Source organism: Eptatretus burgeri, chromosome 11, assembly GCF_056783735.1.
Source record: "Eptatretus burgeri isolate ZD-2024b chromosome 11, Ebu_testis_v1, whole genome shotgun sequence".
NCBI classification, from domain to species: Eukaryota; Metazoa; Chordata; class Myxini; order Myxiniformes; family Myxinidae; genus Eptatretus; species Eptatretus burgeri.
Window position 1 is genome coordinate 18,993,991 of NC_140971.1, and position 13,760 is coordinate 19,007,750.

General features: G+C 45.0%; 1 protein-coding gene across 1 annotated transcript; it reads left to right on the forward strand.

Annotated features, from left to right (window-relative positions):
- Positions 1–8,963: 8,963 nt before the first annotated feature.
- LOC147016606 (transcription factor Maf-like) lies at positions 8,964–11,744 on the forward strand. The gene has a single exon (XM_085845413.1). The coding sequence runs from the start codon at positions 9,315–9,317 to the stop codon at positions 10,404–10,406; it is 1,092 nt and encodes a 363-aa protein (XP_085701539.1). The 5' UTR covers positions 8,964–9,314; the 3' UTR covers positions 10,407–11,744.
- The last annotated feature ends 2,016 nt before the right edge of the window (positions 11,745–13,760 follow it).

Below are 13,760 nucleotides of genomic sequence, written 5' to 3' on the forward strand. Positions count from 1 at the left end.
TTGCTTCACGGACGACTTTCTGGGAAGAGAGCCGATTTTCTCCCCCTCCCTCCCACTGAATGATCTGCTGGGTACCCTTGTCTGTGTTGAGCTGTAAGTAAGTCAACCCCCATTAAGCTTCTGCTCTTTGCCTCTTTCCTGGCATTTTGATTGATTTTGCTTTGAAATTCTTTATTTACCCCAGCAAATAAAAAGTTCTTTTTATTTATTTATTTTATTATTAATAAATTATTTGTCGATTTCCAACCTGTCCGTGTTTGTCATTTCCTTCATTGGTCTAGCATTGTTCGAACCGAGATAGACTGGGAGGTAATTACCACAGATTTCACCAAAAAAATTGTCAGCACGCACCAGCGGTTAAAACGCTCAGGCGCCCGAATTAAAATCTAAACAGATAACATTGGTGCTTTGCCGAGGGCGCGCTCCCCACTCAGGTAACCACGTGGCCTCGAGTTAAACGGAATAATTAGACGGCGGACACTGAAACTCGTGGTTGACTGGGTGGCGTTAGTGGTTTTGAAACAACCCACCGTACCATGACGTTAATTGTGAGCGGTGGCCCCAGGTCCGGCTCTACCGAGGACAACCGGGGATTCATCCCCCTGAGTGACAAGCTGGTGTCTCGGTACCCATCACCGGAACTATATATATATATATATATATATATATATATATATATATATATATATATATATACATATATATATATATATATATATATATATATATATATATATATATATATATATATATATACACAAGTACATATACAAATAAGTACATATACAAACAAGTACATTTACAAACAAGTATACATATATATATATATATATATATATATATATATATATATATATATATATATATATATATATATATTACACAAGCAAGTACATATACAAATAAACACGTCAACAAACAAGTACATATACAAATAAATACATATACAAAGAAATATGTACACAAATCAGTACATGTACAAATAAGTACATAAACAAACAAATATACAAACAAGTAAATATACAAACAAATATACATATATATATATATATATATATATATATATATATATATATATATATATATATATATATATATATATATATATATATATATATATATATATATATATATACATATGTAAGTACATGTACAAATAAGTACGTATGCAAACAAGTAAATATACAAATAAATACGCATACAAATAAATAAATGTATAAACTAGAAGGGCACGTAGATACGTGCCAACCCCATAGATAGGGTAGAGTGCATACCTCCACCCCGTAATGCCTAATCCACGAGAACATATCTGGCCCAATACATTTTAGAAATATGCTATATATCGTTTTTCAGCCCGATCTCTCAATGGTGAAGAATCACTTAAAAAAATTTTATTAGTCGGATCCAGATTCGGATCTTCACCAAATTTGAAACAATTTGTTGTGGTCACACACCCAACCTGTTCACCAAGTTTCATCTGAATCCGTTCACAATGTTTTGAGATGTGGTGCTATATATCTGTTTAGCCCTATCTCTCAATGGTGAAGAATCACTGAAAAAATTCTCGTAGTCGGATCCAGATCCAGACCTTCACTAAAATATATAATCAGTTCGTCCTTGTCACACACCCAACCGGTCCACAAAATTTAATCCGGATCCGTCCAGAACTTTTTGAGATATCCTGCACACAGGCAGACAAACAAACAGACAAACAAACAAACAAGAAGGCATCATGCAGAGCATGATACATGCAAAATCAATAAAGCAAATTTGACCTCAAAAATAATTGGATGGTTGAATTCAGTGACCTGAAATATCCTCTTCAAATTTCAAGTCAATCAGATGTAAATTGAGGATTTTAGAAAATTTGGCCCAAATTGGTCTGTTGGCCTATGTTGACCTTTTGGCCAGTTTACCTCACAATTAGTAGGTGGTTCAATTCAGTGACCTAATATGCAAATGCTCTTCAAATTTCAAGTTGATTTGATTAAAATTTAGGATTTTAGAAATTTGGCCTATGTTAACCTTTTGTCCTATGTTTACCTCAAAAGTAATAGGTGGTTGAATTTGGTGACCTGACATGCAAATGCTCTTCAAATTTCAAGTCAATTGGATGAAAATTGAGGATTTTAGAAAATTTGGCTTATGTTAATGTTTTGGTCTATGTTGACCTCAAAATTAATAGGTGGTTGAGTTCACGACCTTATTTGCAAATGGTCTTCGAATTTCAAGTCTATTGGATGAAAATTGAGGATTTTTGAAAATTTGGCCCAAATTAGCCTTTTGGCCTATGTTTACCTAAAATTTAATAGGTGGTTGACTTTGTGATGACCTGATATGCAAATGCTCTTCCAATTTCAAGTCAATTGGATGAAAATTGAGGATTTTTGAAAATTTGGCCCAATTTGGCCCAAATTGGCCTTTTGGCCTATGTTTACCTAAAAATTAATGGGTGGTTGACTTTGTGATGACCTGATATGCAAATGCTCTTCCAATTTCAAGTCAATTGGATGAAAATTGAGGATTTTTGAAAATTTGGCCCAATTTGGCCCAAATTGGCCTATGTTTACCTAAAAATTAATAGGTGGTTGACTTTGTGATGACCTGATATGCAAATGCTCTTCCAATTTCAAGTCAATTGGATGAAAATTGAGGATTTTAGAAAATTTGGCCTATGTTAACCTTTTGACCTATGTTGACCTCAAAATTAATAGGTGGTTGAGTTCATGACCTGATTTGCAAATGGTCTTCGAATTTCAAGTCTATTGGATGAAAATTGAGGATTTTTGAAAATTTGGCCCAAATTGGCTTTTTGGCCTAAGTTGACCTCAAAGTTAATAGGTGGTTGAATTCAGCGACCTGTTGTGCAAATGATCTTCAAATTTAAAGTCAATCGGATGAAAATTGACAATTTTAGAAGAAATTAAAATTTTTGATCTATTTTGGGTTATCCTCAGAGCCAATGTTGACCTTTTGACCTGGGATAACCTCAAAAAGTAATAGGTGGTTGGATTTATTGACCTGATATGCAAATCATATTCAAATTTGAAGTTAATTGGATGAAATTTGAGGATTTTAGAAAACTCAGCTCAAATTGGCCTATGTAGACCTTTTTCGGTCGACCGTTTTTCAGGAAACTTCAATGCTCAACTATCGCAGGGTCGGTGACATTAATCTCTGAAAATTTCATTACGATCGGTTGAGCGGTTTGGGCTGAGGGCGAGCAGACAGACCGACAGACAAACAAGCAGTCATAGACTTACGAAATCGTCAACTTGACCTCTGACCTTGTCTTATAAAAGCTGTCTCCAGAGAAGGGAGCGACGCAAACCAGAAGTTTCTACGATGATTCTGTACCAAACCATCAAAAATTGAATGTTTGACCTCACTGTGACCTTGACCTTTGACCGATTTTGACCAAAATCTAATCAGCACTTGCCATCACCCTCCTGAATCACGCGGTGTAATTTGACATTGGTAGCTTCTTCTGTTCTCGAGTTATAACTTTTTTTTTGGATGTTTGACCTCACTGTGACCTTGACCTTTGACCGATTTTGACCAAAATCTAATCAGTGCTCGCCACCACCCTCCTGAATCACGCGGTGTAATTTAACATTGGTAGCTTCTTCCGTTCTCGAGTTATCGTGCTTACAAAAAACACACAAACACAAACAGAGGACGGAAGACATCAATATACTTAACGAAATCTTTAGATTTCGTAAGTAACAAACAAACAATCGGAGGCGATCAACATATCAAATATATATATATATATATATATATATTTTTTTTTTTTTGCCAAGTCATAAACAAAATCGACTAACCAGGATACTTGAAAAATCTTCCATTTTGCAAGTAATAAATACATCTAGAAGCAAACCAGTGGTGTAATAATCCCATCAAAATGTGTTGTACATGTTGATCGTTTGTCTTCGTTTGCTTCTCCCTGAATCATGTCCCTGTGTTTGTGAGTATTAACGTCCACATAATGCGATTAGGTCGTGCTGGTGGTCCATGTTATGTTTTCCGCCCGTTATTTGCGCAAAGTCCGCTTCACCTGTGCACAACCAGGTACTCACAAATACTACTTAACAAGTTTAGTTCCATTTACCATGGCGTTTCACGCTTCTCGGTGTTGGCGGAGCAATATTGACGTGTATGTACCTGTGCGTGTGTGTGTGTGTGTGTGGGGGTGTGTGCGTGTCCGGATCGAGGGGGAACAGAACGTTCAGTCTTTATAACATTACTTTGCTTCGACATAAGACATGATGTCGATGTGATGACGTCATCAAGAATCATCACCATCATCACAATCATCATCATCATCGTCATCATTGTGTGATTTAAATACATTATAAGAGATCGCCTTGCAGCTTGAAGGGGCAATTCAGTCCTTCGTTTGTGAAAAGCCTTTGTGAACGGACGACGTCAAACTTATTGTTTGCCAATAACAAGAGAAAGGATGAGTAAGACAGCAAACCTAATAAATAACTAGAACGGCACCCGGTAGTGCGCATACCTGTGCAAGGCTGAACAGTTTATAGACCAAAATTGAATCGGGTTGTTCTTGTTAACTAACCTGAACTCATCCACCATCATTCATAACTTCTTGAAATATCGTGCTTGATGTCGGTTTTAGCTCCAACTCTCAATGGTGAAGATGAACCACTTAGATAAAATTCTTGGATCCGGATCTGGATCTTCACCAAAACCAAATCAGTTGGTCCTTGTCACACACCCAACCTGCCCACCAAATTTCGGCCGAATCCTTCCACAACTTTTTGAGATATCCTGCTCACAGACAGACAGACAGACAGACAGACAGGGGTGGAGACATCACCTCAGTCCACCTTCAGTGGCAGTGGTAAACATTTGAAAAAAAGAGAGCAGGACAAATATGAACAGATATCCACAGCGAGGGATCGCTCAGCTGATTTCAGGTCCAGCATGATCGAAGTGACTTTGGATCATGATCGTTCCCAACTGGATTTGATACTCGCAGGATGTGGTGCTTTGTCCCAACACATTGGCACTGCACTCACCATTGACGACAGGTAGCACGAAAGGTGGTTAGAAAGGAATACACTAAAAGCATCCAGGTAGATCTCACTGCGGTACATACACGCCATGAATCGCCACCCGAAGGTGACACGTGTCATGATCACGAGGGTTGACGAACATCAACTTGAGAGTTACACGTCGGAGTCGGAGCAGGCAGGACGCACCAGGTGTGTACAAATTTGGTTCAGACACGGCTGTGTCGAACTCGGTTTGATGATGGACTATAAGATGGGATATGTAGACATCTCAGAAGCCTTGAATTTGTACACACCATGTACCGCACGGAGTGCAGGCAGGTCCACACTCACATAGTCCAAGACTTATTTGATAGACAGGTGTGCTATGTACATGAGGAAGAAAATAAATTAATGTATTCTTAATTTAATTGCTTATTTATTGTTTGTTTATTTTTGTATAAATTATTTATTTAATTAATTGGTTCACATGTACACGTCTGGATATACTTTTTCATTCTCCCTTGGACTGCTGTATCTCGTTCGTAGAACTTGTTGAACGCTTCACCTAATATGGTAACGTGACACCAGGGAGCGGACGATTACAAAAGAACAGACAACCTGCAGTTGTGGCACAATTGACAGGCAGACACAGACAATTTGTTTCCGAGGCAGGCAGACATGAAGCGGTTTAAAGACAGGCAGACATGAAGCGGTTTAAAGACAGGCAGACATGAAGCGGTTTAAAGACAGGCAGACATGAAGCGGTTTAATGACAGGCAGACATGAAGTGGTTTAAAGACAGGCAGACATGAAGCGGTTTAAAGACAGGCAAACATGAAGCGGTTTAAAGACAGGCAGACATGAAGCGGTTTAAAGACAGGCAGACATGAAGCGGTTTAAAGACAGGCAGACAAGAAGCGGTTTAAAGACAGGCAGACATGAAGCGGTTTAATGACAGGCAGACATGAAGCGGTTTAAAGACAGGCAGACATGAAGCGGTTTAAAGACAGGCAGACATGAAGCGGTTTAAAGACAGGCAGACATGAAGCGGTTTAAAGACAGGCAGACATGAAGCGGTTTAAAGACAGGCAGACAAGAAGCGGTTTAAAGACAGGCAGACATGAAGCGGTTTAATGACAGGCAGACATGAAGCGGTTTAAAGACAGGCAGACATGAAGCGGTTTAAGGACAGGCAGACATGAAGCGGTTTAAAGACAGGCAGACATACGGTTGAACTGTGAAAGAGACAGGGAGGGGGAAGCAGCAATCATCAGTAGTTGGACAAGAACAGGTCAATAAAGCCATGAGTGTGACGGGTATGTCCATAGCGGTGTTGTCCCACATTGATAGAACCGTGCGACACAGACAATCCACAATTTGATTCTTTAATTATTCGCAAACGAAAATGGGATCAAAAACCAAGAATCAGTTTCGATCCCAAGAGAATAAGCATTCGAACTTGGACATGATCCGATTTCAGATAGACATATTATACTGAATGAGGATAACGGTTTGTACCTTCTGGACTCTTCACGAGGGACATTGTATTCGCATGAAGTGTGTGTGTGTGTGTGTGTGTGTGTGTGTGTGTGTGTGTGTGTGTGTGTGTGTGTGTGTGTGTGTGTGTGTGTGCTACAGCCAGTGCATGTGTCTGTGAGTGTCTCTGTGTGTTACAATCAGTCCGTGTCCATGAGTGTGTCCATCTGTGTGTTCGTGCATGTTACAGTGAGTGTTGTATGCCCGTGTGAGTGTCTGTGTGTGTTCGTGAGTGTGTTTGCGTGCATTACAGTCAGGGTGTGTCCGTGCTTGTATCTCTGCGTGTTACAATCCTTGCATGTGTTTATGAGTGTGTTCGTGTGTGTGTGTGTGCTACAGCCAGTACATGTGTCTGTGAGTGTCTCTGTGTGTTACAATCGGTCCGTGTCCATGAGTGTGTCCATCTGTGCGTTTGTGCATGTTACAGTGAGTGTTGTATGCCCGTGTGAGTGTCTGTGTGTTTCCTTCTGCGTGTTACAATCCAAAAGTGCTTTCATGCGTGTTGCAGTCAATGTGTGAATGTGTGTGTGTTCGTGAGTGTGTTTGCGTGCATTACAGTCAGGGTGTGTCCGTGCTTGTATCTCTGCGTGTTACAATCCTTGCATGTGTTTATGAGTGTGTTCGTGTGTGTGCATTACAGCCAGGGTGTGTCGGTGCTTGTATCTCTGCATGTTACAATGTACATTCGTGCATGTTACAATGTGTGTGTGTGTGTGTGTGTGTGTGTGTGTGTGTGTGTGTGTGTGTGTGTGTGTGTGTGTGTGTCCCCATGAGTGTGTTTCTGTGTATTACAGTCAGTGTGTGTCTGTTCTTGTATCTCTGCGTGTTACAATCCTTGCATGTGTTTATGAGTGTGACCGTGCGTGTGACAGTCAGTGTGTGTGTCCGTGAGTGTGTTCCTGCATGTTACAGTCAGTGTGTGTGTGTGTGTGTGTGTGTGTGTGTGTGTCCGTGAGTGTGTTTGTGTGCATGTTACAGTCAGTGTGTGACCATGCTTCTATCTATGCATGTGCCTGTGTGAGTGTCCGGCCGTGTATATTTGCGTGTTGCAATGCGTGAGTGTGTTCAAGCGTGTTACAGTCTTTGCATGTGTCCATAACTGTGTTGGTGTGTGATAGTGCTTGTATTTCTACGTGTGCCCGTGTGGGTGTCTGTGCATGTATATTTGTATGTTACAATCTGTGAGTGTGTTTGTGCATGTTGCATTCAGTGTGTGTGACTGTGCTTGTATCTCTGCGTGCGCCTGTGTGAGTGTCCGTGGGTGTATATTTGCGTGCTGCAATCCGTGAGTGTGTTCACGTGTATTTGTGTGCACATGTCCGTGATTGTGTTTGTGTGTGTCACAGTCGTAGTGCGAGCGACCATGCTTGTATCTCTGTGTGTGCGCGTGTGAGTGTTGCGTGTATATTTGTGTGTTACAATCTGTGAGTGTGTTTGTGCATGTTGCATTCAGTGTGTGTGTGACTGTGCTTGTATCTCTGCGTGTGCCTGTGTGAGTGTCCGTGGGTGTATATTTGCCCGTTACAATCCGTGAGTATGTTCGTGCGTGTTACAGGCAGAAAGGCAAACCCAAAGGCAGTCACGGATGTATGTCGGCGTACTGCACGGCCCGTGTATTACCACCATCTGCCCGCAGGGGTTTCCCGCCCATGCTCCACTTGCCCCCCTGCGCTCGCGCGACGTGCTTTAACGCTTGGGGTCGCCCTCTCCGCTCCATGAAACCAAACCCGCTTGACCCGTGACTTTCCAACGCACAGATCCGCGCACTAACTACGGGGTAATGATCACTCAACGATCGTCTGGTGGAACGTGTCTGCAACAGAGGATGCGGCATGAGACCGCGACCTGTGCAGGGGTAAGGGGTGCCATAGGTCTAGTCAGTGTTTGTGTGTGTGTGTGTGTGTGTGTGTGTGTGTGTGTGTGTGTGTGTGTGTGTGTGTGTGTGTGTGTGTGTGTGTGTGTGTGTGTGTGTGTGTGTGTGTGTGTGTGTGTGTGTGTGACGAGCGACGACGGTTCGGAATTCTGACGATGTTTATAATCAGGATGCACCGAAAGACCCCATGCATTGAACGAGGCTGTGCTCACTTCGGGAAGTGTAATAGTGACTGGACCAGGTGGCCCAGACCCCACAGCTTCGTGGTATTGTGACTCTCGCTTGCGGTGACGTCACAGTTCCAAGAGTTCCGGTTGCCCTTGAGCCCCGGTCCTCACAAAGCGCCGGGTGGACGACTCGGTTGGCGTTGCTTCGTCTGAGCCCTTCACGTTTAGCGAAGTGCCGGCACGGCGTTCATGATGAAACAGAGTTTGTGAAGCTCCGCCCCCGCGGAGGCAGTGCACGGGCTCTCCCATTGGCTCTGCGATACCCTAATACTCCGCTGGGGCCAGTCGCGTCCGCGTCAGAGGCGCTATAAAAGTAAAAGTCCTCACTCAAGTCTGCAGGAGTTGCCTTTCCGAGTGCGAGTGTGACTGAATGCTCGGGCTGCGTTTGCTTCACCGACCGAGTTCCCGTAGCGAGTGAGACGGGGAGAACGAGCGAGTGCGTTGCGTGACCGATGAGAGGGGACGCACGCCTGGCCGTGCTCGGCGTTGTTGTGCCGTGACGAGGGGTGTCCGGGGGGTGTTGTGGACGCACTCCCTCGGCGCCTCAAGCCCCTTCTGAATGAGTACAACGATCCTTCGGTGACAAGGTGGAAAAGCGTGCAAGCTGGACACCGGTGGAGCCAGCAACCCCCGGCGCTCCCGGAGCTGGACGGAAGGCAAATGCGTTCGCAAGTCACGGCAGCCGACCTGGCCGTCCACAACAACCTGCCTACCAGCCCGCTCGCCATGGAGTACGTCAACGATTTCGACTTACTCAAGTTCGAAGTGAAGAAGGAGCCACTCGAGGCTCTGGCAGCGGGGCGTCTCTGCAGCCGCGTCGCGGGTTCGTTATCCTCGACCCCGATGAGCACGCCTTGCAGCTCGGTCCCTTCCTCGCCCAGCTTCAGCGCCCCCAGTCCGAGCGACCCCAAGACGCACCTGGAGGAACTCTACTGGATGGGAGGGTACCAGCAACTGAATCCCGAGGCATTGCACCTCTCACCTGAAGATGCGGTGGACGCACTTATTAGCAGCCAGCACGCGGCGCAGCTGCATAACTTTGACGGCTACCGCGGTCCAGGACATCACCACCACCACCATCACCAGCCAGGGCCGGGACAAGGAGGTCCTCCACCTGGACAACAGCACTACCCTGTGCTAGGCCCGCATGACGAGCTGTCGGCCGCTTGTCCGCAACCGCCGATGCAGAGCGCACACCACCACCCTCACCATCATCCTCACCACCACCACCACCAACCGCAGCAGCAGCAGCAGCAGCAGCAGCAGCAACAACATCATCATCACCATCCGCAGCAAGGGCATCAGCAGCAGCAACAGCAATCTCAACACCACGAGCACAACCAACACTCGCAGTCACATTCGGACGACCGCTTCTCCGACGACCAGCTCGTGTCCATGTCCGTGCGGGAGCTGAACAGGCAGTTGCGTGGCTGCGGGAAGGACGAGGTGATCCGCTTGAAGCAAAAGCGGCGCACGCTCAAAAACCGGGGCTACGCGCAGTCGTGCCGATACAAGCGCGTGCAGCAGAAGCACGTGCTCGAGACCGAGAAGGTGGACCTGATCAGGCAGGTGGAGCAACTGAGACAGGAGATCGCTCGCGTGGGTCGGGAACGGGACGCGTACAAGGAGAAGTACGAGAAACTGGCGGGAGGAAGCCTCGCCGCCGTGGTGGCGGCCGCGGCGCACGGTGGGTATCTCAAAGGGGGCTCGTGTGCTCCAGAAACCCCCAAATCGCCAGAGTTCTACCTGTGAGGACGGTGGGTTTCCCGCGCGTCGATCTCTGGCCATCGCTCCGTTTCCTTCCCACCCGCGTCGGTCCATTTCTGCCTCCACGTTACCCAATGTGTAGACTTTACGATCCTGCATGCTGGCCATGTACGGTTATTATTAATAATGTTATTTCTTTACTGCTCTTGTTGCTTTTTATTTTTTTTTTTCTTGAGAACAACAGCAATAATGGACCTCTTGGGACCTTGAGCGGGTGGGTCTGCGGTTTGGACATTTTGTGGGCCGCGTGCACCCTGTTGCGGACTTTTTACTGTCTCTTTGGTCTTAACCTCCCTTCTTGCAATATTTTTGGCGGGCCATTACGTCACAAAGGGCAATACTGTTTTGTCATAACAATGGTGAATATATATATATATATATATATATATATATATATATATATATATATATATATATATATGTATGTATACATGTGTGTGGTTGAATATTAAACGAGCGAGGAGATTTGCACGTGAAGTTATGTTCGCTTTGACTTGATATATCGGGTTTCTTTTTGTTGTTTTAACTATTTGTTTTTTCATCAATGAAATTATTTGCAATTTTCCCCATTTTTTTGTTGTGATTTCATCAATGGGGACGTTCGCCTCCCACGCCTCTCTGTACGTTTGTTTCAATGCAGCTCGGGCCGCGCAATAGCCGCGGTTGTTGCAGTGCTTTATTGCACCGTCAAGGTGAACCAACGGTCGCCACGTGCTGGCACTTCACCGTCACGTGGTGCGCGCAGGTTAAAGCAATCCATCGGGCGCACTATGACCGAGGTGACGTGTTTTACACCGAGCACCTGACGGCATGTAGGTATAACAACCAGGTGCACTGTGTGCGTTTGCCGTGATTTCAACGAGAGTTCTGCAAAAGCACATGAAGTTAGAGAAGGGTGCCCCCCACCACCTACTCAGCGACCCCCCCCCCCACACACACCCCAATTTCTTCAGTCGCATTGTACATACTGCAAAGAAGTAGCAAATCCACTGTACATATATGTTTTGTTTTGTTTTCCAAGCCAAAGTGAATTTAGCTCTGGTTTCCTTGCACTTGTAGCACTGGAAACGACAATGTCCTCCTGCAACCCCTTCGCGCATTGTGACGTCTTCAGCAATGGACTGGCTGCACGAATCTTCTCCATTCCACGCCGCGAATGCTCCGTAGACCCAGCCGCCGGGGACCCTAGCTAGAATACCTGAATTCAGTATGCTAATTAATACTGATATATCAATTTGTGCATTTGAGTGTAAAAAGAATCTACAGGGACTAATTTCCCTCCATTTCCTGGGAAAATTCTAATAAACGAGTTGCTAATAACGACCACGATGTGTGTGTGTGTGTGTGAGTGTGTGTGAGTATGAGTGTGTGTGAGTATGAGTGTGTGTGTGTGTGTGTGTGTGTGTGTGTGTGCTTTTTGTTCTCTTTGAAAGCATTGATGCTGCTGCTCGTGCCCGCGATTCCTTAGCTCGTCATACACGATGTACTCTGGTGGAGGACAATGTGCGGGACACCCCTCCCGGAGGGCGTTGCCAGGTACTGCTTGCTGATCCTCGCTCAGAACGCCTTGTACACACCGGCACACGCAGGTGCTGTCAATCATCGGCTGTGACTCACGAACATCACTTCATACTCCTCGGGGAATCTCAAACTCCTCTCTCTCTCTCTCTCTCTCTCTGTCTCTGTCTCTGTCTCTGTCTCTGTCTCTGTCTCTGTCTCTGTCTCTCTCTCTCTCTCTCTCTCTCTCTCTCTCTCTCTCTCTCTCTCTCTCTCTCTCTCTCTCTCTCTCTCTCTCTCTCTCTCTCTCTCTCTCTCTCTCTCTCTCTCTCTCTCTCTCTCTCTCTCTCTCTCTCTCTCTGTCTCTGTCTCTGTCTCTGTCTCTGTCTCTGTCTCTGTCTCTGTCTCTGTCTCTGTCTCTGTCTCTGTCTCTCTCTGACTCAGTGTGACGTCATGCTTTTCAAGAACTTCCCACGTGACCCTCGTTCAAGGTTGACGCGACAGACGCGAACTGGTGGGGTGACATCGTCGGCTGCGAGTTAGCACGACGAGGTTGATGCACACAGAAGCACGGATGCGGTTGTTTGGGCCAATTGTCATCGTTTAATTATATCTAATGATCTGTCGTCCTTATTCTTACTGGTACTTCTTTGACGGCCACAACTTTTCCCACGTTTTTCAGTAGGGAAGTTTTTGGCCCAAGCCTTTCACAAACCGGCTGGCCATACTTGATGCTCGACTAAGTGGTTGGGGCAGGAATTTTGTAACTTGTTCCAAGGTGCCGCCGATAGCTCGCCGACTCTTCACCAAGGATCACCGTGGGATCTTTAACGTTCACCAAATAATACCGGCAGACGGTCTCCCAGTTTAACGTCCATGCGAGGGACGGCACACACAACGATGGACCACCCAGCCCGCGAAACACCGGGATGACAGTTTCTAGCTGGGTCGGGATTCAAACCCAGGCTACACAGCTTAGAGGAACCTCTCGGACCGAGGACATCGTGCCCAGCCCGTCGTCGTTCTTCTTACAGCAGTTACTAATGCAATCCCCATCGTCACCCTACTCACACATATGACGTCAAAACCGCGTCACACACCACACGGAGTATTCGATAAGGTGAATAGCGCGTTTCCTGCTTCCGGTCGGACGAGTCGAAGAGTGTTTCTATTCCCAAGTCACGAAGTCATGACCCAGCAAGATTTGTACCGATTTATGAGAACACCGGTGGAAACACATTTCCCGGTAGCGCGACTCGAATGAACTTCCCTCTCCGTCAGCCGACTTGGTGTTGATGACGACTCGAAAAATGGGAGTAATTTGCACATTTAATTATCACAAACTTTCATGAGGTTTATTGGAAATTTATATGTTCGTGGTCTGAACTGGGCGACCCATCATCTGTGCTCGAGTAGGACGTTTAACATCGACGGAAACAGGTGCAGCGGCGCAGCAAGCGACGCACCTTGAGCATTGGACACGATTGGGTGATCGGAAAGTCCGTGGCCCAGCATCGGCGTCGACCGCTGGAGGACACCGACCGGTACATGTCGTCAAAGGAGATCGTGCTGACACGTTTGAGAAAGGGGGGGGGGTGGGGAACTGAGACGCCAGTTTTACAGGCACAAATATATATATATATATATATATATATATATATATATATATATATATATATATATATATATATATCTATATATATATATATATATATATATATATATATATATATATATATATATATATATATATATATATCCTTCATTGCTAATTAAATATTTCTCTACTTTACTACTAGTTATCTATTTGTATACTTGATTACTTATGAACTATTTCTTGAC